General features: G+C 52.0%; 1 protein-coding gene and 1 long non-coding RNA gene across 2 annotated transcripts; both read right to left on the bottom strand.

Moving 5' to 3' along the window:
- Nucleotides 1–1,942: 1,942 nt before the first annotated feature.
- On the bottom strand, nucleotides 1,943–12,988 carry DUSP5 (dual specificity phosphatase 5). The gene is made up of 4 exons (XM_068949647.1): nucleotides 12,390–12,988; nucleotides 7,973–8,115; nucleotides 6,090–6,309; nucleotides 1,943–3,580 (listed from the first exon to the last, which is right to left on the bottom strand). Exons 1-4 carry the CDS (start codon nucleotides 12,781–12,783, stop codon nucleotides 3,180–3,182), a joined length of 1,158 nt encoding a protein of 385 aa, XP_068805748.1. The 5' UTR covers nucleotides 12,784–12,988; the 3' UTR covers nucleotides 1,943–3,179.
- Nucleotides 12,989–19,634: 6,646 nt separating this feature from the next.
- On the bottom strand, nucleotides 19,635–25,558 carry LOC138067776 (uncharacterized). Its single transcript, XR_011142116.1, has 3 exons — nucleotides 25,450–25,558; nucleotides 24,028–24,085; nucleotides 19,635–21,480 (listed from the first exon to the last, which is right to left on the bottom strand). It is a non-coding gene; the product is annotated as an uncharacterized lncRNA (long non-coding RNA).
- Between the last annotated feature and the right edge of the window lie 720 nt (nucleotides 25,559–26,278).

The raw sequence follows: 26,278 nt of genomic DNA on the forward strand, positions 1-26,278 counted from the left end.
ACGATGGACACAGGCACGTGGACCAGCCAGTTCAACCACCAGCAATGCTATCAGGCCTTATCCTTCAGCTTAGGTGTTCCCCATGCACTGGGGGTTATGGGCATCTCCATGATCTGAACTTCCATCCTTGGCTGTGAGCTACCCAAAACCTAAGCCAGCTGGGCTATAAGAGCCCCCTAAGTCCTCTGTTGTACTCAGTTGGGTGGATTCACTCCATATAGCCCACAAAGCATCGTCAGGGCTGTTTCTCCCCTGCGGTGAGAGGTAGCTGAGTGTGCTGCTGCCTGAGAGGGGACAGCTGGGTTTCCTGCCCTGCCTGCAGGGGTTCAAGCTCACACGTCCCATCTCCCAAGTAAGTGCCACACGCCTTTGTCACGCTCGGCCTCCTCACATCATGTCCGCATCTCCTTCCTGCCCACTGAAGGAGCACGGCCAGGAAGCGAGGCGAGCGCATATTCCCACTCAAAAGCCTTGCCGTCTGGTGGCTGCAACGTCTTTGCAGAGAGGTGGCAATTGCCAAGTGGGCCCAGGGGAGAGCTAAACCAGGGGTCAGGGCTCGTGTTAGCTCTGAAACAGCAAAACAGGCCTCAGCACGTGTGGGAACACCTCCCATCAGGGGCATCGACATCTCGTTCTGCCGCGGGTGCTGGGTCTCCTGCACCTCCTGGCACCCTGGGATGAGCTGCACCTAGGCACCCAGCACAGCGCCTACCCGAGCAAGGGGGATTGCACTGGGGCATGAGCACACACTGCGTACTTGCATGCCCATGCACAACAGCAACCCCTCCTCAGACTACCTCAGGGCTCTGGACCTGCACCTACATCTTTTGCTGAATCCTCCCTCTGCCACTGCTCCTCACCACCACCACCACCACCACATTGTGCTAGAGAAAGGGGTCAGAGCCCCCCTCCTAAAACACAGCAGCTATCTCCCTTCCCTGCTAAAACCCTGACTGCTCTGCCCGGCTTTGGTCTTTCCCAGCTACTGTCTCTGCCCACCTAAATGCCCAAACCTGGCAAGAGTGGCAGTGCCTCCACTAACCCCCTCAGCCCACTGCCTTGTGCGCTGTATAATCCCACTATAAAACATCACTGACCCTTCAGAGGGTTTCAGCTCCTCATCCTTTGGCTGCAAAGCTGGTGTGATGCCCCGACTCCCCACTGCAAAGGTGTTTTATGCTGCTGGAAGCTGCGCAGTCCATTGCTGTTTGCCAAGGCTGCAGGTCTCTGAGCCTGGGATGTGACCTCTCTCCCCAACATGAGCCCAGTGGCATTTCTGCTTGGGGACTAAGAGGAACCAAGAGGCCTTTTCCCCACCACCTGGTCGGGGGATGCAATTCACTCAAAGATCCAGCATGGTTCCCCCCCCAACCTGAGAGCTTGGGAGAGCAGATTATGATGCTAGAGCTTCACATGAATTTCTGCACTAAGGCAGGAGGAGGAAAGTGCCCACAGGGAGCACAACATGGGGTGCCCTGCATGCCCCGGCCCCCTCGCTTGATGCTCGCAGGTGCCTGGTGGTGCCCACAGCCGCTCGAGTCACCCGGCTCAGGCTGCAGCGTCCTGCCGCGGGCGCACAGCGGAGGAAGTGGGGGCTGTGCCTGCTTCAGATTTTCATCTTCGGCAAGATGGCAAATCTTATATAAAAACACACATGAATCAAAACAGAAGCGGCTGCCCGGCCGCCGGGAAGTGACGCCACCATGACTCATGTCATTCTGTTTTAAAAAAAAAAAAAAAAAGTCCTCCCCCTCACCTTCTCCCCCTGCAGACCCGCACCTTGGTGGCCCCGGCACTGAACCCGCTGGTGCTCACCCTCCCCTGCTCCCGCCTCGCAGCTCTTTGGGCCGCGGCATTTTTCTCGGATGACCTCTCCTGCCGCTGAGCCCAACCAAAGCATATGTGCAGCCCCAGCTCACTCCAAGTATGACACATAGCTCTCTTTTCCTGGCATTTTTTTTTCTTCTTTTATTATTCTTACACTCCATAAAAACCATCGCAGGTTTTCTTTCACATTCACGAGATCTTCTGGAAATTATTGCCATTTCCCACACGTATTACATATAAAAAAAATAAAGAGGTCAAGAGACAAGGAGAGCAGCATGTTCTGAACTCCCTGCAGACACAGCAACTCAACGCAAGAGCGAGAAACCAATTTTCGCACAGGCAGGCTGGCTGGGGCGACCACACGCACAGAGCAAGCCACGAAGCACGGGACGAGACCACTTTGCCACACACGCACATTGCACACGGCAGAAACGCCTGGGGTGAGCCGGGGAGGAGAGGCAGCTTGGAGCTGCGCTTGTCAGGTTTTTGGTGTACAGTCCAGCAGTTACAGTGTCATCTGGTGGGAAGTAACTTGGATGAGGATTGTGGACATGTTCAAGTATTCTAGGGCTGTTCTTAAATAACAGATGGGAGTATAATAGCTCAGCAGGGGAGCCTGATAGCTTCGTTTAAGGCTCCCTGCTTTAGCTAAAAGCACATCCAGTACAAAGGCAAACGTGGAAGTACAGGAAATGCCACACCTGAATAGAGCCACGGTCCATCTAATTTGGTATCCAGTTACCCTTGTGGGCAATACCTGACACTTCAGAGGACAGAGCAGGAGAGAGGGGATTTTCACCTGGCTGTGCAACAGTATCCTGGGAAAGGAGCTCCCTCCCACCCTGGCTGTTTGCTCCCTGAAACATGAAACAAAGAGGGGGGAGGAAAGCTGGAGAAAAAGCAAAACGGGTATTGACTCTCACCACCTCTAAAGTGTCAAGGGTTGTGCTTCTCGTTTTGCTTTCTTTCCTGCTGTTGCCATTTATTGCTTGAAACTTTAAATAAGATTCTTTTAAAAAACAAAAAGGGAAGGAGATGGGGACTGAGAACATACTGAACGGATTTCTCATTGCTCCAGGAGAATCTGGAAATACAGTAGTGGGTGCACATGCTGTGGATAAAAACCTAGAAAAACACTTTCTTTAAAAAGGACAGTAAAAGTTCAGAAAGCCTGCCACATGTAGAGCACTCAGATCTTACAGTCAGCATACGCATATGGCAAGTATCACCCATGATGACTCCTCTGTCTCAGGCGAAGTCCATGAGGTTTCTCTATTGCACGGTCATGAAATGTTCATATTGGTGTCACAGTTAGGATCAGAGGACTGCATCAACTCCGGCTCCCGGTGGGTTCAGCAGGACGAGGATGCGGTCATTGGGCTAAGTTTCAGCTGATGGACGGGAGAGTGGATGGGCACAGAACTCAAGACTGAGGTAGGAAAGGCGAAACACGAGCCTTCAAAATTTTTGCCCAACGTCAGTTCTTCTGCAAAAAAAGACACAGCTTCTCTTTTGCACGAGGCAACAGGGGGGCTGGGAGTGGAAGACAAGATCTCTGACTCATATTGTAGTAACTGGCCCATGAAACCAAAGTTTGGCGAGATCAGACTCCTACGCTGCTTGATGTAATCGAAGGCCTCCTCCAGGCGGAGCTTCTTTGTTTTCATGAGATATGCCATGCAGATGGTGGGAGAGCGTGAAATCCCAGCTTCACAGTGTACCAGGATCTTGCCCCCTGCTCGCCTGACATAATCTAGGGAAAAAAATACACATTGCAGATGTCAGTTTTGCAGTGTCCTTTCCATCCCCAATGGACACACATGCAATGCTGGAGGTGCAACAGGGCACGCAGCCAGTCCACCACTCTTCTGTTCGATACCAAGAACAACATAGAGATGAAAAGAGAGGGGACAAAGCCAAACTCAAGGTGGACCCAAGTGCCAGACACTTTCTTTCAGGATCTTTGAATCCTGAACCGGTTCCATCTCGGTCTTTAGGAAAGTCCTTCCCCATCTCCCTCCAACCTGCCAATTTCTACTTTTGAGCAATTCACTTTTCAGAGTGTTGTAAGACAAACATCAGGTACCTGGGCAAGGCTTCTATTTGCTGTACCATGTTTTCTGTGCCTGGGGCTCAAAGCGCAGCCCCAGGCCTGGCCAACTGTCCTGCAATCAGGAATTTCAGAGGCAAGAGCTGCAGAACTGGCTTCCTCTTGCCAGCTTTGCTCAGAAAAACCCCACTTTTCTGTAAAGTCTGAACCTAGCTCTCTGCTTGGTAGGTTAGGCACTGAGCAGCAGTGCCAGGAGCTGTGCCCTTGGCGGGTGCCTGTGGGTGGGATGCTGAGCTCTCTTCCCGGCCCTTGCCACAAAGCACACAAGAGCTAGTAGGCAGCTGCTAATTACAGCCTGGTTAAAGCATGGTTGGACTTAAGTCAGGATATAAAAGGCTTATGCAAAGCACCCATTTTACACAACAGGAGCCACTGTGGTTACTCACACAGCACGATCATTGTTATTAGATTAAAGAGAATGTGCTTAAAAATAAGTCCTTTCCACACAAAAATATAGTGCAAAAATAGACATTCTCTGGTCCCTTGCCTTGAGCAATATGTTCAAGCTCCAATTTATGGAGCAATGTGCTGAGTGCGGTGCTCACTGTGCGGCACCAAAATGACATGGAGCTGAGCAAGTCATCATTTGCCTGTCTTTGATTGTGTGCTGGGGGGCCAGTGCCACCATGGCCAGCTATATTTAACTACCGTTCAAAATAAGACATGGATTTGAATCCATACCATACACCCAACTTTAAAAGAAAAAGTGAAAACTAAAACCATCCTCCAAATTTTGGGAAGATTTCCCAGTGACTCAATGACTATCCGAAGGGTATGGGGACAGGACAGAAAATTCCCATGAATTAATGTCTCCCTGAAAACCGAAAAAAGTCCTTTTCCAGGAAGAGAAAGGCCTAAGAGACCACCCTTGAGTCAACAGGTGTTTTGCCATTTTGCCTATAGTGTCGGAGGACTCAAACTCAGCTGAGTGGCAGGTCTGGAGAGGCTGTAACTGGGTTTTTACTGTGCGGCTCTCACACGATCCTGCACAGCAGCCCCACCGATTTCGACAGCCTGGCTGCTCCACCCCACTGAATTGCCCCGTGCCCATGGTGGCAGCAGTGCCGCATGGCGGGCAGGCGAGCGGCTCACCCAGCGGGTGCCAGGGCCTGAGCCTGTGCAGAGGAGAGGAGAAAGGGGGCCCAAGGTTTTCTACAGGCCTCCTGATTTTTTGCAGCAGGGTATCAATTAAAGGATGAGTTGCTGGCATGCTCAAAGGAGAAATGTAAACAGGTCTGCGATAAGGGGAGATGCTGGATTTGCACAAGCCTGGCTCCAGGGTATCCCAGCACGACAAGGCAATAAGCCACTTCCACCCGTCTTTCCACAGGGCCTGAAAGCCAAGTCCAGGGAGCCAGGACATGCTTTTCTTCTTTACAATCAATAGACTTTGGCGTTATTCAACCATATCTCTTTGGTCCTCGTTGTGCTGAAGTTGCACCTACATTTGCTTTGAAAAGAAAGTAAAGCTGACTTGCTAACTTGCCTTGTCTGCCCCATGGCAGTCAGGAGGAGGGAGGTATCTTCCTTCCTCTGCCTCCCAAGGCTGGAGAAGCAGAGGGAAAGAGAGCAGCCTCACTCTAAAGGCCCCTCTCTTCCCTTCCCTACTGGAAGTCCTCTGCCGGGACAGATGCTGGAGAGGGGAGGAAGCCTGAGCTTTTGCAGTCCCATGTGGGGACATACCGAAAAATAAGGGTTTTAAGAACTATATTGGTTGGAGGAACACATATTTAAAAAAAGCACAGCAGTAAAGATTTGGTTTCCCTTTCCCTAGGGCCCTTGGTTTTCATACTGCTTATTTGAATTTTGGGATTTTAAATGCAGCAACAGAAGTCTGGACACTCAGTTACCTCAACACTATTTCCGGTGGCCCTGGCAGAAGGGGTTAGGCCATAGAAAGCCACCAGCTATCCCCAGGTTTTATTCCTCTAAACCACACAGCACCACGCACATCTTGAGCATGGTTACTTAAGCCCGTTAGTCCCTACAGAGGGATCATCCCCGAGATTGTTATCTTCTTGCATCAATTGCAAAGGCTGCATGGTCAAGCCCTGCTCTGGGATGCCAGCTGAAAGGTACCACTGAAGTCCAAAGCGACCTTTGGGAAGCCGTCAGTGATTCTGTAAGTCTGCCAGGGATTTAGTGCACCTACCGATGAAATCAATGGCCTCCTGGAAGTGCGAGCTGATGTCTGCCGTGTGGCTGTCCTCCACCGGGATCCACTTGTAGCAATACTGGTCTTGAAAGGACTCCGAACTTTTCCTGGAGACGTTGAGCAGGGCTGTGATGTGCAGGTTGGCGAGAAACTCGCACTTGGAAGCGTGGTAGGCACTGCCAAGGTAGAGGAAAGGCAGGATTTCCACTGGACCACCCTGGAAGAGGAGCAGGAAGGCATAACTCAGACACCTTGTTCTTTTTAAGAGCGGCGTTTGCCATCAAGTGCTAGGATCAAACAGGGAAGCGCAAAGGGGCCTGCGTGGGTGCCTGCTCCCTGTGGGACGCTTTTAGCTCCTGGTCTTACTGGCTGGTGAATCACTGTCAGGGCAAAGCCCACACAGGAAAAAGCTTTTCATTTGCTTGTCCACATCTGTGAGGTACGCAGTCGGAGCCGGCCCACTCGTGTACGGGACACGTTGGGCTTTCTGTAGGGTGCTGCCGCTCAGGGTGCGCCCCGAGCGCTCGCACACATGGGCTTCGTCCCCCAGGGGCTTCACGGAGACATGCGCGAGGTGGGAGCAGATGCTCAGCATGTGGGACCGGGCGGGTGGGCAAGAAGGCGGCTGCAACGCCCCGCACGGGGCTCAGCCCCCTCCACCTCCCGAGGCAGAAGCCAAGCACCCCGTTCATAAGGGCCCCTCCGAGCCCCCCAGCGGGCTGGGGGGCACCTGCTCTCTGCCGTGGCACTGAGCCCTCCCCAGCACCGGCGCCAGCGTGGGGCGAGTGACGTGGCTGCGGGGCCGCCCACCGCGCGCAGATGTAATCTCAGTTCCTCCTTTCTCAAAGCAAGGAAAGGCTAGATGACAAGACCGCAAAAAAAGAAAGCGCCGCCGCTGCCGCCCGACATCAGCGTTTCAAACCCGGCAGGTAACTTTCCATGATGCACACGAGCGCTGCCGGCGGCTCCCCGGGCTTTCGCGGCCCCGACCCGCTCAGCCCGTCCCGCAGCCCGGGGGCTCGCCCCAGCTCCTCGAGCGCCGGAAACGCCACCGCTCGCCCCGGCGGACGGCGCCTCCAGGGTGGGCTGATGTCCCCGGGCACAGGCCCTGCCCCGGTGGAGCGAGGATTTCCCCGCGGAAACCCCGGGGAGGCCCCAGGGCTCCGCTTCCCCTTCGCGCCACTGTGGCTCCGGGGCAGCGGCGGCCGCTTCGCGGAAAGGGCTGCCGCAGCCCTCGCGCCGGGGCACGGTCCCCCAGGGCTTCCCCGGGGTGCCGAAAAGCTGGGAAAGACGCGTGTCGCTCACAGCCAAGACCCTGCTGCTGCCTGCCAGGTGCGGACCGCAAACGCAGGAGCTGGGCTAGATGGAGCTTTTTTCCCTCTGCCCATGGCCTGGTTTTGAAGCCGGTCGGAGGAGGTGTTGACCGGCAGCACCAAAGGGGTCTTCACCCAGCCCGGGCTGCGACGCCTTTTGACAGCCCGTGCTAGCGAGCATGGGGCCTGCTGGGCAAGGGGAGCTCACCGACCCTCCCTGACCACTGCCAGGGCAAGAGCCGTCACGTCTCCCAGCGCCTCTGCAGTCATTGCAATGGTTTGTCCCACCAAAACTTGGCCGCTTCTCGGTCCAGGGAAACACGGAGAGGTATTATTAGTCCCACGTTCCACAAAAGCTATCACACATCTGTCTTTGGGGAGGTGGAAAAACCTCCAGTGCCTGAGCGCCTTTCCAGGGGACAGCATTAAAAGCAGGGAGGGATCTCGGACCCCGTCCCCTTTGCCGGCCCGGCTCCTGCGGGGCCGAGCACAGGGCGGCCCCGGGAGGCAGGCGGCACCCGAGCCCGCGAGGGGCAGCCGCGCAGGAAGCAGCGCCCCAGCACACACCTGGTCGTACGCCGGTTTGTGGTTGGCGCTCGGCTGCTCGCAGAGGCTGGCGAGGTTCCTCTCCGTTTCGTTTCTCTCTAGGGAAATGAGTTTTCCATCCACGCAGCACTCAGGATATTGCGAATTAAAGGTTTCATATCCCCCTAGGGAAGACAAGAAAAAGAAATACAAACGTTTGCATTTCCAACAACTGGCTTCATTAAAGTGGAGGAGAAATGAAACTTCGGTGCCTGTAATGAAGCAGGACAGTGGCTCCTTGTGATCAGCCCCCGGAGGGTTAATGAAGAATAACATGCCCTTCGGGAAGCCGGTTTGCTTAAAAGGCTTCAGGCACCCAAAAAAACCTCTGATGCAGCTGACAATTATTAATTATTAACTTGCTACAAGCCAATGGATACTGATTAAAACCATTAGCAAATGTATATCTGTTGAGCCTAGCAAACATTAACTCCAGTACAGTGGGGACCAACCTCCCTCCTTCATGTTTTATACATGCGCATTAGTTCTACTGATGGAGGCAGATTTGTATGTACAGTATTCATCCTCTTTAAATCTATTATTATTATACACATTGTGACAACATAAAAATGTTTTTTTGCAGTTTTGAATGGACATAAGCACAAGAGGGGGACGCTTGCAAAGGTGTCATCAATCATGACAATGCACAAGACAGCAAGTTAATGAAGACAGTCCCACCAAAACAAATCTATTAAATAACAGCTATAAAACTTAATGAAATCCTGTGACAGCGTTTGACAACTGAATAGCCCCAAATGAGCTATTCTGCATGGCTAAGTACATTCAGCACACTGCTAATGAAAAGGAATTAATCCTATTACTACATTGTTACTCAAAGTTTGCCGTCAGCTAAATTGTCACCTATTTCCCGACTAGGAACAGGCTGCACAGAAGCACATGATCTCCAAAATGAATGTGAATAAGCCAGGTAGCCCCAACAGCCCGGAAAAGTCATTTGGGGGCTGCGTGTCTGCCACCTGTGATTTTCACAAAAGTAAACGGCAAAAGCTCTGAAATAACTACGTTCAATAATCCTCTGGAGCGTGGCCCTCGAGTAAGCAAGGCTCTGAAAGCAAACGCTCTGACCCGATTCATTAATCTGCAACTGTTTCGCGCTGATAAGCAATGGCAGCACAGGTGCCCCACTACTAGGAATGGTTTTGAAACAAAGGAAGTGCAGAAGGTTTGAACACCACCGCAGAAACCGTCAGCCCCCCACCGGCTGCCAGGGCTGCCCAGATGCAGCTACCTCTGACATTTCAGCCCCGTAACGTGGCTGGCTCATAGGTTTGCAATGTTTGAACAGATGCGTGCTGAAATTCATGACGCGCTATCGTCGCCCACTCAGAGCCTTACCGCGGGGTCCCCGTGTTGCAATAGCGCCGCCTGATCCAAAGCCCACCGAAGGTGATGGGAGGGTTTTTTTCCATGACAGAGGCCAGCAGGGGCCTTTGCAGGCACCCAGCGTGGGGCACCTACACCTCTCCCCACGCAGGGCCCCAGCCAGGGCTGCCAGCCAGCTCGCCCTAGTGCCACCCCGTGGGTCAGGTGGCAACGTGACAAACGGGAACGGACTCTTCAGGGGGTTATAAACCACTGTGGTGTAAAGAGCCAACATAACAAGCTCCTCAGACTCCTCTGCTGCCCTGATCTGAAACTGCCTGTCCTGGGCTGGACTCTTAAATCCCTTCATTTTGAATAGCTGACCTTATCTTCCCCCTCCCCGCAACCTCCACCATCACGAAGGAAAAATGCATGATTTCTATAAATAGCCATTATCTCCATTCACACCGCACGCTGTTGTTTTCACTCCCGAATGAACACAGAAGTCTGCCCGAGCCAAATCAGCGTGTGTGTTCAAACAGACATGGATGTCTCAGGTCTCTGGGGCAGCTTCTGCAGGCAGTTGGCGAATGGTTAATCACAAGCCTTGGGGATCAGGATATTCGCAGGCCCTCCTTGCAGTGAGTCATCTTCTCATCCCGGCCTCCAGCAAGCTCCTCTCTTCCCCCTCCCTGCTCAACCTAGCTTCCCGGAGGTCATTTCTGCAAATACCGGATTGCTCATCACAAAGAGCTGGGTTCGGGTTCACTTTTAATCAATAAATAACAGAATCCTTGTTGGCGTGAAGGCACGATACACTATTTTAATCCTCCTGCATGCTCTTGCCCTGCCACACAGTCACACCTACGCTGCCAGGCTGAACACCCATGGAGGGAAATAGCCCCTGCCCGGGTGACAGAAGTGACACACGGAACCAGAGCAGCTAGGAAGCGAGGCAGGCCTCGGCCGGGCCACCCGGCGGCTGCCGCTGCTCAGCGCTGCCTGCCTCCGGGGCTCGGTCCCCCACGCCGGGCTGCTTGGCGGGGCCTTGCTCACATCCTGCCTCCCTGCGCTGCCGAGGGACAACCACCTCCACCCCAGAGCCCCCGGCTCCCCCACGCTGAGAGACAACGGAAATATAATGGGGAGCCTCAGGGAGTTTCTCTCTATTTGCAGAGTAAGAACTAGAGCTGGGCACCGTGAGCCATCGCACGCCGGGCAGCCAAGGCCGTGCTGCCGGCAGCGTCTGCTGCAGAGGCGCTTTTCCGAGAAGCGCCTCACACTTTGCTGTGACTTATTTCCCCACCGCTTCAGCGGAGTCCTGCCCTGAACCACAGCGACTTCCTGGGGTCTGCAGCCCTGGTGAATCAGCGGTGCTGCCCACTGAGTCACGGCCCCTCGCACCACACCGGGTCTGAAATGGTGCTTCGGGGCCTGATCCTGCAGCCCCTGGCGTTTCCCACAAAACAAAGGGCACGGGGCAGAAAAGGAAGAACCTCTTCAGCCACTAAGTACGGGGAAGTCTTTTTTTACCCTCAAATCGACAGTCTTTCAAGTAAGATGCTTTGCAATAAACAAAAAGATAAAAAGCAGAGCCTACATTAAAACTCCACCCCAGATGAACTGCCCACAGCCACAGTCACCACTTCAAAGAGGGAGGCCAGTACATTAGGAGGAAGAAGATCTGGTAGCTGAACAAACAGGCTGAGAGTCAGCAGAGCTTAATTCAGTCTCTGGTTTGCCACAGACTTCCCAGGGCGACCTTTGAGGTGCTACTTTAGCCCTAGATCAATGGGGTCCTTAAAGATTTGCCTGGCCCAACACGCTGCAGGCATCCCTGCCCTGGGGCGGCAGAAATGGTGCCTTGGGGACGGCTGTGGCACCCTGGTGCTGGCTCCTGGGGCAGGGGCACACACTGGGCAGATCAGAAAAAAAAAGCCTCGTATGATCTTAATAAAAATAGAAGTGACTTAATTCTGGTCCGTGAGGAAATGCACAGAGCTTATTCAAGAAACACCGCCTGATGTTCTCCTCTATTTGTAACCTCCCCGTGCCCCACAGATATGGGGAGGGGGGCTTCTGTCTGCCAGCTCCCGCTGCATGCGGCCGGGAGCCCAGGCCCCAGGCGCGTTTCGACACGTGGGGTCTGGTCTTTCCTCGGCGGGCGCTAACCGGCCCTAGAGGGGCGGCCGAGGGAGGGAGGGGAGCGTTTAGAAAGCAGAGAGGGCAAAAGGACAAAGGAGCTGCAAGCAGAAACGCAGGGGAGGGCAGAAGAAAGGGCGGGCTGCTCTTTTTTATTGATTTATTATCCCCGCGTTACACGGAAGGAAAATAAAAAATGCAATCCAGGGGCTATAGACACACGTTTCGGGGCGGGGGAGGAAAGAGAAGGATTTATGCCTCCAGCAAGCCCCGGAGTAGCAACTAAGGTTTTTTTCCCCTCTGCCAGCCTCGATACGCCCGATGGAGACAAACCTGCGTCCTCGGTCGAGGCACCGGCCCCGACACCCCTCCTCCCCGCTTTGGGGCGCCCACCGCGGGCCGCCCCGACGGACGAGGCAAGAGCGAGGAGCCCCGGCGCTCTCCTTGGCAGGAAGGCGAGTTAGCTGACCCGTCGTGGCTGACTTGACTTTCCGCGCAGCCCCGGTGTCCCTGATTTCCCCCTCCCTCCTTGATAATCTGCAACTTTTGTCCTTCTTCCCTGCTGGTCTTTGCTTTTCGTCAGCCTCTTAAACGCGCGGCGGGGGTGAGCGGAAAGGCATTTCGGCTCAGCTCGCAGAGTCTATCCGGGATTTATTTCCAGTGGGTGGAAGAGAAATGAAATCCCGGCGTTACCTCCCTGCCCTCCATCAATAATCAGTTTAACACGCCGCTCGCCGGCCCGGCCGGGGCCGCGGCTGCCGGGAGCAGCGGGCCGGGGACCCCGCGGGCCGCCGCACCCCCGCTCCGCGCCCGGCGCCCTTCGCTCCGCGCTTGCCTCGCAGACGGCGACCGAGCCGGGCCGCTTGCTGCAGCCTGCGCGGCCCCTTCTCGCGCAGCCCCCGCGCCCGGCCCCGCTCCCCGCCGCGCCTCTCACCTTTCAGGAAGCAGACCCTGGCGCCGGCCTCCGGCAGGCTGGACAGCAAGGCGTTGAGGACGATCTGCGCCGTGCTGTCCTTCTTCAGCTTCTGCCAGTGCCCCGTGCCCTGGTCCAGCACCACGACGGCCGCCAGGCGGGCCGCCTCCGCCGCCCCCTCGCCGCCCGGCAGCAGCCGGGCGCGGGCCGCCGCGTCGGGCACCACGAAGTGGAGGGGCACGGCCCCGCCGCGGGCCCGCCGCATCACCACCGAGTTGAGGTTGACGTTGAGGGAGCCGCGGAGGCAGGAGGCCGAGTAGGACAGGTAGGGCCGGCAGTCCAGCACCAGGCAGCGGGAGGGCTCCTTCCGCAGGAGCTTCCTCAGCTGGCGGCAGTCGAGGGACGTGACTTTCATGCTGGCCGCGGGCGCGCCCGCTCCGGGCGAGCGTAGCAGCGGGTCTTCCCGGCCGGCGCCGAGGCAGGAGCAGGAGCCGGAGCAGGCGCTCGGCGAGGCAGCGTCCCGGAGCCGGCGGCGCGGGCGCCTGGCGGGGCACGCCGGAGTGCGCGGGTGCGGGACGGCGGAGCCTCCGCGGGGACACGCCGCGCCGCGCTCGCCGAAGCAGGGAATCCCGGCCGCCGCTGCGGGGCATTTATATGAATGGGAGGCCGGGCCCTGACGACACTGCCCATATAAGGCGAGTGACGCGCCCGCGTTCCAAACATGGGCATCCCCCGCCCCGCGCCGCCGGGCGCGCCGCCCTCCGGGGGGATCCCCCCCCCTTCCCTCCCCGGCGCGGCGGGGGCCGGGGCCGGGGCTGGGGCTGGGGCTGGGGCCGGGGCGCCGCGCGGGCTGCGTTAGTCAGGCTCGGAGGCAGAGGAAGCTGAAAAACGCCGCAAAAATTCTGCAGTCATCGGCCCGGGACTCACCCCGTCATCACCTCTCCCCTGCCCAGCTAGCGCCGGGAGCCGGGAAGTGTGCCGGGGGAGGAGGAGGAGGAGGAGGAGCGGAGGAAGGCGGTGCTGGACAGGTCTCTCCGGCCAGGCTGCACCGGGGGTTCAGCTCCCCGTACCGCCCCCGGTGAGCCCCCCCGGGCGGCCCCAGCACAAGCGGCCCTGCCCGCCCCCGCTGCCGGGAACCGGAACTGGGCAGCCCGGCCCGCAGCCCCTGCGCGGCCTCGCCATGGTGCACAGCGAGGGGGACACCGGGTGACACTGCAGGGCACAGTCAGCGTTACACGGGAGGGGGCAGGAATGGGAGGGGTACCTGCACCAGAACAACTCCTGGCGTGGCTGGTTCGGGGGTCTTACATCCCTTTTGTTGTAGCCAACTTCTATGTTGTAAGATTGTGAGCCAAAAAGACCTGCAAAGAGCCTGACACCAGAGACTCACTCACTGGCCAGCAATCACTACAACAAACAGGGATTAGGAGATTTGGCACTTGCCCTTTCCTCGCAGGTAAATTGAGATGACCAAAAAGAGAGCTGGAAATCCTGGAAGAAGACAGGCAAAAGGACAAGGTCCAATCCAGGCTACAACAGCCAGGAAAGATCACAGTGGAGCTGCCAGAGAGCGGGATGTTATTTATTCTGATGGTGCCTTGAAAGTATGCTCACCTCAATAACAGGCAGGAAGTGCCATCCCTGCCTCGAATTGCCTGCCCTGCAGTTGAAACAGACACACACAACGGAGACTGTGCAAGGAAAATGTGCGAGCTGATAGGAAGAAGGCCCTAGTGCTAGTTTCACAGCACCTCCTCCTCTTCCTCTTTCAAACCCTCTGCAACCCCCGGATCACTCCTCCTAACCTGGCCCCTCCTGTGAGTCAATCGGGGTACGAGACAGAACAAAAATAGAATAGCTTGTGGGTAGTGCAGATGTTCACGAAAGCGGCTCAGTGTGGGTGCTGGCTTCACCTGGCTGCCGCTGTCACAGCAGCCCGGCTCTTTCCCTTCGCGGCACCCGCCCGTTGGGGGCAGCTGGCGATCGCCTCCGGCCGGATCCGCCTTGCTGCAATAGAGCTCCCCGCATGTCGGCACGGTGTCTGCCACAACCAGCTCTCCACCGCGAGAAGCAGCGTTTGCCACAGTGGTGTCAAAAACTTCAGCTTCACCTTACCCCGTGGGCAGGCCAACTCTCGTCTCCTCCCTCCCCCTCCTTTTCTTTTTGGAAAGGTGGGGAAGGCAGCACGTGCAGAGGTGAAGTGATTTATTGGTGCTCACACCGGAAGGCCGCGGCACAGCACGGGCCCAACCTGCGCTTCCTGCCGCCCAGCTCCGGAGCCGCTTCTGCCTCCGCAGGGGGAACCTTGGGCGCAGCGGCGGCTGCCAGGCAGATGCGAATGCGCTCCTCTCCCTGGAGGAAGCAGGGGGCCAGCCTGAGCATCACTTCCTCTCAGGAAACCCAAGCAAAATGTGGAGGGGAGTGAAAGAGAGCTTTTCCCCATGCTCCCCCTGGCTGAAAAGTTTCAAGGAGGGGGGCAAATTTTACCAGTACAGAAAATAAACTCTCTGCGGTAGACCTGATGTTTGCCCCGTCCCAAGCACAGGGTGCGTATGAGAAGACCCGACCCGCAGCTGACCTTCCTCCTTTTACACACCTAATGCTGAACAGCCCAACAACTACCTTTCAGTAGATTACAGCTTTGCTTTTGTTTCTTAATGGAGTGAGTCATGACCGTCTTCTTATTAGAAGAAAACAACAGTGCTAATAACAGCAGTATTAATGCTTCCTTTACACCGCAGGGTGCCCGGGCAGGGCTGGATTGCAAGAGCCCCTTACTTCTCTGCCCACCAGCTAAATGACTCGGCTGTACTTGGAAACGGATGAGCAATTGGGGGTCTGATGGTGTCTGGGCTGCAGCACTGAAATGTACACTTTCGCCCGTTTGGCGGGAGGCCCTGCGACAGTTCGGTCCTCTGGCAGGTGCTCGCAGCAAGAAGGGAGAAAGGGACTGGATTCTCGTAAACGGGGACGGTTGTGCAACTTGAAAACCACTCTGGTTTAGATAGGAAACTCCCCTCCTCCGTGCAGCCACTTCACATCATTCCCACTCAGGTTCTGTAGCATCTTGCTGCTCCTCCTCCCGCTTCCCCTTGATACTCTCCCTGGCTCTCTCCTCCTTTGTCTTGGGCTTTTTATGAGGGCCTTCTCATCAGCTGCTCCCTTGCCTTTTCTCTCTGGCTGTATTTCCCTTAACCTATTCCACGCTTCCCTTGTCCCCTCCCCACCTCCTCCAGGCTCCCTCTTTCTGCCTGTTCTCAGTACCACGAGGAGAAATTTTTTCATTGCAGTTCAGGAGAGGTGGCCCCAGCTCCTGCTGGAAAAAGTGACAGAATAAAGCTAAACCTCTACTCACAGGTAACAAAATCTCCCATGGCGTAGCATCCATGGCGTAGCATCCGGGGGCACTGCTAAAGAGTAAAATGTTGCCTTTTAGAAAGAATAAAATTCAAAAGAGGCTTTAAGAAAGGGCTTAGGCAAATGAATGAATGCTCGTTCTTTGGAAGCAAAAGCAGCAGGATCAGCTAGGGATCTGGGCTGGGATCTAGGATCAGTCTAGGGACTAGGATTACCTGAGCTGAGACAAGGGATGCCCAAATGCTGGGTGCTGTATGTGTGCTCTTCACCCCGGAGAGTTAAGCCTTAACCTCAGCCTGGCAAAGGTGAGGCAAAGGCCACGAGCTCTGGCTGCGGAGACGGCGGGGATGGCACAAAAGGGTCACGCCTGGGATCTGTGAGGGAGGCGGTAGGCAGGGAATACACTAAATGTCCGGAGTGCTAGACCAGGGCTCAAGCTGCGCCACCTCCCTCCCGGGGCACAGTCCCGAACGTGCACCTCCAGGCAGTGGTGAGCTGCAAGGAATTCTTCAGAGGAGGAACAAAGCACAGCACGAGACAGCGGAGAAGACAGCTTTTCATTTCTTAAATGTTATTAAGTTTTCCATAACCCCAGTTTCTAATTTTGGAGCGGTCGATGTCAAAACACTTAGAGCACAAGCAATGAGATAGGTTTATGCCGGTAAATGGAGAGCTGGAAAAAAGGTAAATTTATACCCAGGGCTAAGGACAGCTGAGCAATGCCAATACGAGATTGTAAAGCTGAGATCCCATCAATGTCATGACTTGATCTCACTTGACAAAGTCCAGTAAAAGAGACCAGCTCATGAACTAACTCGCTGCATGTTATGAGTTTGCCTCAGTTTCGACAGGGTAACCCACTGTCAAAACTGATTCTAGAGGGTGAAATGCCATATCCGATATGGACTCCACGGCATGACAATCATCCCCCTCGCTTGCCAGCACCAGAGATGGGATTTGCTGCTGAACTTGAACGTTTTCCTTGGAAAACTGTCACTAAAAAAAGATTAGTAGCCGCTCAAGCATTTTCAGTAAAAAGAGTCGGTACATTTTTTGACTTTAAAACCTAGAGTCTGCAACAAATCCATAATCATAAGTGACTTTCCCCAAAGAACTGGAAAAAAAACTGCATGCCACAAACCATACAGTTAGGAAGAGCCAACTGAATTTGGATTCTTGGTGGCCTGGGTGTCTCTGAGACTTGGTTTATATTCCCAGCTCTGCTACTGCAAATCCTGGAGCAATCCTTGTGCCTCAGTTTCCTTCTCTGGAAAGCAGATACAACGATGCTGGCCTGCCCTGGTTAAGCAATTCAAGATGTAAGGGCGGAAGAAGCGTTTCTGTCTTACAAGCAGAATTAAGTTAAACAGTGCAATGGCTTGAATGGGAGATGTCTGCACTCAGCACTTGCGAAAATCAGGCTGAAAGTGAATATAAGACTTATGTCTGATTTTTACCTGACTCATGCCTACGTGACTCCACTGATTGCCAGAGACCGCTGTCAACAGCCACTGACAGCATGAAAGAGGAATAAATCAAGCCTCCTGCCTCCCTTTAGAAGCCGCTGTTCTTTCCGTTCCACAAGCTGATTACTTCTGTTTACAGATGGGCAATTTCTAAAACAAGGATTGCAGCTATCTGCACAATCAATATGGAGTTTCTTTGCTTGCCTTACATGGCCCAGAGCATCACAAGTCACGCTGATGGAGTACTTGCGAGAACCCGTTATGGCTGTACAGAACTTGTCTTCCTATTTGCAACCACATAATATCCCTGGGGTAGCTACAGTAATTGCTTACATGGGAAAATTATTTGTATAGTTGGCTGCCTTTAATATGAGACAAAGCCCTTTTGTTCTTTTATCAACTTGCCAGTTCTCATTTGTTCTTTCCTCTTCCTGCTTCTGTTTCCCTGCACGCATTTCTCATGTCCCAGCTCTTCCTTTTCCCCAGATATATTTCCCAGGAACCTGCTCCTCTTCCACACAGGCAATCCTCCCTGACAAACACAGTCATCACCAGCCCAGCTGGGTTTTTACTCTCACCTCCCTGGCATTCCTGCCCATCTGTACCCATTCTGTGTGGTTACTGTTTCTTTAGACTATAGGGAGCCATCAAATGACATAAGCTATTCTTATACGTGGAGTTTAATTGACTATTAGGGCAAGCATATCTTGGAGAAATCCTGGTTACTTCAGTGCAGATCTTTTGGAAGCTAATCTTATCATCACTAAATCTGATTCTCTCTGCCTTGGTCTTTCTGAGTGACTCATTTCTTAAGCACCAGGTTGTTGCCTACAGGGTATAATCACATAAATATAATCCATTGCACAGCGCATGTTACTATGCCCACTCCACCGAGAGCGTGTATGGCTCCTGGGTACAGAAATGACTTCTCAAGCTCAAAATGGAATGATTCATGCTTTTAGCTTGGAATATTTTAGAGTCATTTTGGTGGGCTGCACAGATATAAGCAAACAAAATCATCACATTCAGTAAAAAGTATTGCACCTCTGTTTTCTACAGCATAGCCAGAAGTAGAGCCAAGCAAAGCACAGCCCCTGTGTGCTCTTGGGGTCCCCAGGCACAGCAGAGCCAGGGCTGAGAGTGGGTCCCGACACAGACTAGCATCCCCCCCTCTTACCCCATTATGAGCACACCATCACATGCCCCGTGCCCGAAAAACTCTTTAACAAACCTTTGCAAAGAGAAAACAAACAAAAAAAATAGGTCTATCCTCTGAACATCATCACATACTTTTTTCTGCACAATATTTGGTCTAGTGCGGCATATCTAGCAGCAGGACCGGCCTGTGGGGAAAGAGGAAACAACTGGGGCTGGCTGCCTAGGGAAGAGTGAAGTGATAACAACCTGCAAATACACTAAAGAGCAGCAAAGAGGAAGGAGGTAACAGAGCCCTTCTTTTTCGCCAGGGGTAACACAAAAAGTAACAGGCTCAAACTGAAGTGAGGCACATCTGCTGTCAACATTAGGGAAGTTTCTCGGAGGTGACGACCGCAGGCGCTGGAATCGCTTGCTGCGGCAGGTGCTGATTCTCCGCCATCTGAGGGCTCCAAGAATAGGCTGAGCAGAAGTCGGGCCGGAAAGACTTATGCAGAAGTGATCCTGCCCTGGGGTAGGTGATGGGCTGGGTGACCTTGTAAGGAGTCTTTCAACAAATCCTTGTTTTACAGGCTTGTGCAGGTCATATTCAGGCACATAAGTATGTGACTTGGTAACTTTCCTAAAATTTATTACATTACAAATGTAACCTGAATAAATAGACCTCATTAATGTTCTATATGCAACTTTTACTGCATGTCCTTTCTGCTCCAGTTGCCCTATGATTACTTCCAGGGCTGTCCCCCTCCACTGACGTCTGAATCACCCAGAGAAGAAATAATCATTTGAATATATCATTTTTTTTCCAAAATAATCCTAAGGAAATAAACTTGTAAAAGAGAAGAAATAGTTTACATCCCTTATGTTTGTTTCTCCTAGGCTCCCAACTTACTTAACCCCATTTAAACTTTGTATCAGCTTATGACATCCGGTGAAAGTACACTACAGCTTATTAAAATTTAAAGCTTTTACTCCAAGGGAAAACACTGAAAGCTCTTTTATGGATTAGGCAAGTCGGCAGGATGTGGCTTCTACTTTGTATCCTTCTGATGGCATCGCCCACTTGAGCATCTTTATGAAATAAAACTTCACTGTCACTTCCAGCTTGTTACCGCCTTCCCGTCGTGCACCAAACTGTTCTGTGCTGGGACGGCTGCCTTCCACCCCAGCACTGGCCGCAGTTCATGGTCAAAGTAAGGGTATCATATGCTACCCCTACAAATACACAAATAACTTTAAACTGAAGTAGATGATTGAAATAATATCAAAAGTGTCATTTATTTAAAAACATAGTTGAGAGAGAGTTAAAAACAATTTGAATGGTAACGTGTCATGCACTTGCTCACCTTTGTCCTGCAGGAAGGGCATGCTCGGAGATCTCAGCGGTACCTGAAGCGATGAATTATGCTGGTATTATTAAACAAATCCTGTTGATTCAGTGCAGCTCCTTGGCTTCTCCTAAGTCAAATTTGTATTGGAAACTTTTCCCAATACAATGCTGCTGTGTATTAGTCTTCGCTGCAGTTTTCTACTGGCAGAAAAAAGGCAATTGAGTGACATCATTCATTTCCTTCATAGATATGGCAAACAGCCTGTTACACGGGAACTTTTGCAACAGAAACTGCCTCTCCGCTAGGTTTGCTGGTACAGATCTACTAGTCTAACAAAATACCAGCAAAACCCTTGCAGGTATGGACAAAGTCTTCTTTCATTTAGCTTGTGCTCTTGGGAAAGGGCGGTCTCATATGGGAAAGAGGCTGTTCCTATATGGGCTCACTTTCAAGTAACTCCAGCTACTTCAGCTGACATCGGCTGATACGAGTGCAGACAGGCCTTGGGTCCCTGCCTCCCCGGGCCCTGGAGTTCAAGCGCATCGCACTCAGCCTCTCTGCCGATGGCTTCCTCCCTGAGCGCTCAGGAGCCTGGAAGAGGCTGGGGCATCGTATTTGAAAGGAGTATTTCCAGATTGATTACAGCTCTTTCGCTTAACTTAAGAAAACAAAACAAACAAAAATCAAAGCCAGGCCTTTCCGCCTAACCTTTCCCAAGTTTTGTTTGAGAAATGCCTCTTCTGACAAGGATGGCTCACAAGGGATCTCCGGCCTGGCCTGGCTGTGCGCTGCATTGCTCTGCCAGAGGCTCCTGCTCCCAGGGCAGCTGGTGCAAGGGTGCTCCCGGCAGGCATGTCGGACTTGCGCCAGCCCTAGCAGAGCCAAGGGACACCGTGCTGGCGAGGCAGTGGCACGTTGCAGCGTCTGTTCCTCCAACTCTGCTAACTTACAGCTGAAGATCAGCAAGGGGTGGTTGTCTTTCAAGCCCCCCACAGATGTTTGCTGCTTGAACGTGTGCGGGAGTCCTTACAAAACACTGATTTCAGGCTGTGAGCTTTGCCTGTCTTTATTACTCATCGATTGTGAGCAGGCACTTCAGTCATACAGCATCATGCTGCTCTCAGTCTGCACGCCCTAAAATCTAGAAATCGAGGGGAAGGTGGTGTGCATCAGTACAAACTCACCGTCCCACCAGTGCACTAAGAATAGGGGCATTCAGGCTGGTCTCAAAGCACCTGTGTAGGCAGACCTTGACTCACAGGGGAGAAGGGATGGGGAGGTGGCTGCGGTTGAACTGGGAAACAATTCGTCATTCGCCCGAACATTTGTCCCATGGTGCTCCTGTCATTCTCCCATCTCTAGTGCTGCCCACTTGAAGGCATCAGCACAGCACCCTGGGGCAGGAGCTGAGGCACAGAGTGTCTGATGGCAGCAGTGATTTACAAGATCTCCAATTTCCTTTTTTTCTAAAGTGCAGGCATTCGCAGATGAGTGTGCAGGGTGGCTGTAGGCGGGCAGAGTGATGCTGGAAGCCCAGTTCAGAAGCAGGGTGAAGTGACCCTCCACGACCAACGCGGGGCTCTAGTTCCTACCGCTGTCCTCCTCCATGAATGTGGCATGGGCGTGCATGTTTCCTCTCCTGTGACCTTGGGATCCTCCCAGGAGCTAGGAGGATGAGAACCAGAGCTTTGAGAAGCACCAGTGCAGCAGGAGTGCTGTTCAAGGAGCAGGCTCCCACCGAGGAAGGCTGATCTCGCACACAACGCTGCTTAGACCTTAGTGGTGCTACTCTGTTCTGGGAGCCTGCACATCAAACACATATTCCATTAGTTGAATCACTGATGGTTTTCAGTTGTTTACGATACATTTCTTATTGACCAGAAAGGGGGAAAAAAAAATCTTTGTTTGGACTCATCAGAAAAGATCTCAGGCACCTGAATCCATGGGGCCTAGAGGTACACGAGACAACTTTGCCTTTTGAGGCTGTTCCACCAAAGGAGGTCAATACTAGAGCAATCTGGCAGCACGCAGCCATGGCATTCCTGTCATATCACTTGCGTCTACAGACAGTCTTTTGAAGCGGCTGCTCTTTTTCTTAATCCTAGTAAACCTCAGGAATTGACTACCTGTAATGAGCTCCTGGAGCTTTCCCAGGAATAAAATAGATTTGTGATATTGTTCAGCTGTTTCTGAGGCTGTGCCTTGCATTGCACTTAGCATGGTGAGAAGGACCTCTGCTACATGGATCACAGCTGAACCCTCCGCTACATCATGCACTGCTAACCTACCCCAAATATCATCACAGCATATAAGTTTTCCACCAAGAAACACATTCTGGTGGTGTGACACTTCTAAACACAAACTCCCACAGAAAGCCAGGGAAGGCAGCAAGGGATGAGGAGTAGATGGAGTTCCCTGGGAATTCCTTTCGCCTGCTTCCTTCTTCTGGTGGGAAGACAAAGGGAGAGGAAAGTTGTAACCACAAAAAGTGCAGTAGCAGGATGAGACATGCTTGGAGAGTCACAGCTGGGCACGTATTTCCCATATGGTGGTCTATGACGGCTCGACTCAACCTTGGTTGGCATAATGGCATTGCCAGCGCATTTTCTACTGATGTGTTTAGAGAAGGGAGAAGTGGCCCTCACTACAGTGGCGTGACCACATGAGAACTATTCACACGTTTTGGCATGTAAAGACACTGGAAATATCCCACAGTAGTTCCCAAAGGCAGGTTAAGTGTCCTTTCCCCCTTTCCACTGCCCGTTCAAGCTCTCTAGTCAAGGTGGCTCAAAGCCAGGCAGCGTTCATTGCAGGGGACAAGAGCTACAGGTCCTCCTCCAGCCCTTGCCTAGGGCAAAGTGATAAGAAATTTAGGACAGGTGAGAAATTCCATCCTGAGATTTCATGAATTGACCCAGGTTAGATTGTCATTTCCCAGAGGGCTCAGCTTGACCAGCTCACTTCAGACCCATTTTGCCCTTTCCATGCTGCAGCTTTGAACCCAAAGAGACAAAACAGGGTGCCTGCTGAGTTCTGGCAACTTGTGCTGGGGTGGTATAAGAGGCTCTATTTTAAGAAAATACCCAGGCTGTAAAAGCAAAAACAACAACAAAATCACGTGAGGGACAGATGTGTCTGCTTCTGCTGCTCTTGCTGCAGGGACAGAAACCTCCACTAGAGAGATGGTGTGGATACCAGGGGGGGGCAATTGCTCCCCCCAGGAGCTGCAGGTAGGTATCCTGCCCTAATCTAAGCACTCAGCTTTCTACTAGTTTGGATTAGGCCCCAGACCTGGTACTAGAAGGTGTTGAGCACTCAGCTGCCTCCCTACTGGCTTATTCCTTAACAACAGGCAATTGTCCCTCCCTGCAGGAAGTGCAGCTTCATGAGGCACAGTAGGACAAAGACGCAATTTTACTCCCTGAAAGAGCTGGAAACCAGGAAGAGGCCTGAGGCAGCCAACGGCTGCACTCTCTGTTTGCTACACTTTGGATTTTGATGCAATCAGGGTCTCCTTAAAAAGGGGGCGATCAGCTGCAAATACAAGTGAACGGGGCGCTCTGCCTTCAGCAGGAAGCGCTCTGGGACTGCGTGGAGGTGGGAGGCGCAGGGGCCGTATTGCTCTGATCTCCTCTGTTTCCCACGGAGTGAATCAGCAAGAGACTTGCTCTTGGGTATTCCAGAGCCACGCATGAACGTACTCAGCTCATGTTTCACTTGACATTTAAGTTAAAGTCTCCTCCATACAAATATCCCCCATAGCACATAACAGTAAAAATGGGGCCTTGATGTTTGAAAAAGCCACCTGTGATTCTCCACCTTTGATGCTGGAGATGCGCTGCCTGTTACAGAGGACAATACACAGTGTGTTATTCTTTCAAAATGGCTAGTTCACAAACTGCTGCCTCCCACTGTGGAGCAAGATACCCAAGAAAGGAACTAAGAGACAGCTTCAAACATCCCCATGAATGCAGAGAGAGAGGGCAGAAATCCCGTGCTTAAAGGCAACGTCAAATACCAATTCTCTTTAGAGAAGCTGCACTGGTCCACGACAGCAGCAAGACTCTTGCACTGCCCTCCCAGAGGATGGAAAGGACCCCACGTTCCACCACCTCTGAATTAAAAGAGCTAAAAAAGAGTTGAATTTAAGAAGACAAAGGAAAAACTGTGGCAAGCGCTTGAAAGAAGGTGGGAACATGGAGCCACAGATCACTTCATACATCTAAGAGAGGGAAGAGCTCAGGGCAGGCAGTGATGGGGACTGCACAGGCACCTGACCTAGAGCAAGTCTTGAAGCTGTTGTGGGAAATGCCTTCTTCCAGTCGTAAACGGGACAGTTTTCTAGCTCACCAGATAATGACTCGGCAGGTTGATCCTTACGTTCATGACATCCTCTGAGCTGCTGTACCTAGACACAAGCACACAGACATTTAAAAAAAACAAAACAAAACAACTCTCAAACCTAAAGCACTTAATTAAGGTCAGGAATCAGCATCTATGATTTTTCACAGCGGGAAATTTTATCCAGCTTCCTTTTTTTTTGTCTGCATCTTCAGTACTCGGATAGAAGACATTTCTCCAGTCCAGAACTGGATAGGATCCAGTTCTGATAGGATGGTTAGAATATATCCTTATCGCTGTGTATTTGAGGTGTCAGCCTATATTGGATCATTCTGGACACACTAGGCGAAGCTACAGTGAGTGTCCATTCTGCTGGCTGCCACGTGGACATGGATCAGGGGCAGCAGGAGGCAATTTAATGTGCTGAACTCGGTGCAGAAGGAGGTGGCCACACAGCCAGAAACAAACACTGTCTTGTGGTGGATACTTATTAAATATTTTGCTGCAAATGATTCTCTCCCTTATTTCGAGGTGATTTGGGCACCCATATCATTTGGACACTTTAGAGATAAGCCAGAGGAGTGACTGTCACAGGTTTAATCACTTGTCACAAGACCCTGACATTTCGGATTACAAAACAGTGGGCTGCTGTCATGTTAAATACCATCCCATTAATTCTCCAGTGAGCACAGGTCAGTGGGAGCTGAAGCCCATTAGCAAACAGTGATTGTGTGTTGATATTTCCTTGCTGTTAAACGCTAATAGCTGCAGCTTGCAATTTCAGCTTCTTCACCACCCAACACAAACACCGAGTTATAGGAATTCTCTCCTCCTGGTCCTTAATATTTTGTATCCTCTTCCATGCAGTTTAAAACAAGAGTTCAAGAAGGAATATGGAAGCAGAGACAGATTTGATGGCAGACTTTGATTTTGGTTACAGTGATGATTAATTGCAAGGCTGCTTTAGCTGAAATGTGCATTGCAAAGGATTAATTTAAAAAAAAAAATCCTGTAATTAAACTCCCATTAAGGCATTTTCTTTTGCTATACCAGATAAGAACTGGATTGCATCTGTACAGCACGCTGTCAGCCAGCTTATTCTGCAGAATTAAAGATGCTCTTCCCATGGGTTGCTGTGGGCCTGATTTATGAGAGGTTCCTCCCAGCAATGCAATCCCAGCTTGATTAGCTGCACAGTGACTATTTCTGAGAAGGATTTTTCTATTTTCATTTCTTTCCTCCAGCAGGGGATTCCCTCTCAATTAGCTGCAGCCATAAAATTACCACAGAATCAGAGGCAGAGATGGAGGAGAGGGTGGAGGCCAATTCTTTCAAGTTAAAAGGGTTATTCCTCCCCAGCTGGTGTGGAGTATTTTGTCCACCACTTTCCTGGAGAAAATAAGTTGGAGTTGTATAAAGAATTATACTTACTAGAATAATTTGGAGGCTTACTAGAATTTGACCTTGAGGCACTCTCACTCTGGCTCTGCTGGACACAGAGAGGGACACCAGAACAAAGAAGCGGTGCTGGGAAGCAAAAGTCAGACAAGTTTATGTGAGAAACGAGACTCACATTTTTAGTAACAATGGTGATTAACCACTAGAACAAACTACTAAAGGAAGTGGTGGAGTTTCCCTCTCTTGATGTCTTCAAACAAAAAAAAAAATGCCCTAGTGAAGTACAAGGTAGGGAGTTTGGCTCCGGGATAACTGGGTCAGATTGTCCCTCCTTAAAAACTGCAAAACCAGATATGTAATGTGAAAATGCAGGGATCATATGGCTGTCCCATGTTCAGACGTAATGGTCAAAACATATTAGAAACTAGCTGTATTGTAACTACAAATAAACCATGTTTTTTATAGTTTAGACTGGCCTTTTTACCACTGTGAAATGAGTAGGCAGAAGCAGCACATGCTTTATTGGGTGAGCTGGTAATTCCCCTGGGAAAGCAGCTATTTTACAGTTATAACTACTTAAAAACTGACAAGGACGTCTTCCTGCGTACTTACAGCACCAACCATAAAGTAACTGAATATTTTAAACACAAACTCATAACATCATCAAAGCAACATTTGAAACAGTAAGTGAAAAAGAAAGGTGTACAGGAATACTGGGCTTTTACACTGAATCCACATAAAGATCAAAGTGCTTATAGAAAAGAAATAAGAGAAAAAAAGATGGCACGAAGAGAGAGAACGGGAAGCACAGCTGTCTGATGCGATCATGTGCTAGGCTAGCGGCAGAGACCCCAGACCTCCT

The sequence above is a fragment of the Struthio camelus genome, chromosome 7, assembly GCF_040807025.1.
Source record: "Struthio camelus isolate bStrCam1 chromosome 7, bStrCam1.hap1, whole genome shotgun sequence".
In the NCBI taxonomy this organism is placed as follows: Eukaryota; Metazoa; Chordata; class Aves; order Struthioniformes; family Struthionidae; genus Struthio; species Struthio camelus.

Excerpts from the sequence above, each read along its gene's own strand:
- DUSP5 (XM_068949647.1), bottom strand. The coding sequence starts at position 12,783 with ATGAAAGTCACGTCCCTCGACTGCCGCCAGCTGAGGAAGCTCCTGCGG. Across the intron at positions 8,116-12,389 it reads CAGGGTCTGCTTCCTGAAAG|GGGGATATGAAACCTTTAAT; the intron begins GTGAGAGGCGCG and ends TGTCTTCCCTAG. Across the intron at positions 3,581-6,089 it reads GGAGGCCATTGATTTCATCG|ATTATGTCAGGCGAGCAGGG; the intron begins GTAGGTGCACTA and ends TTTTTTCCCTAG.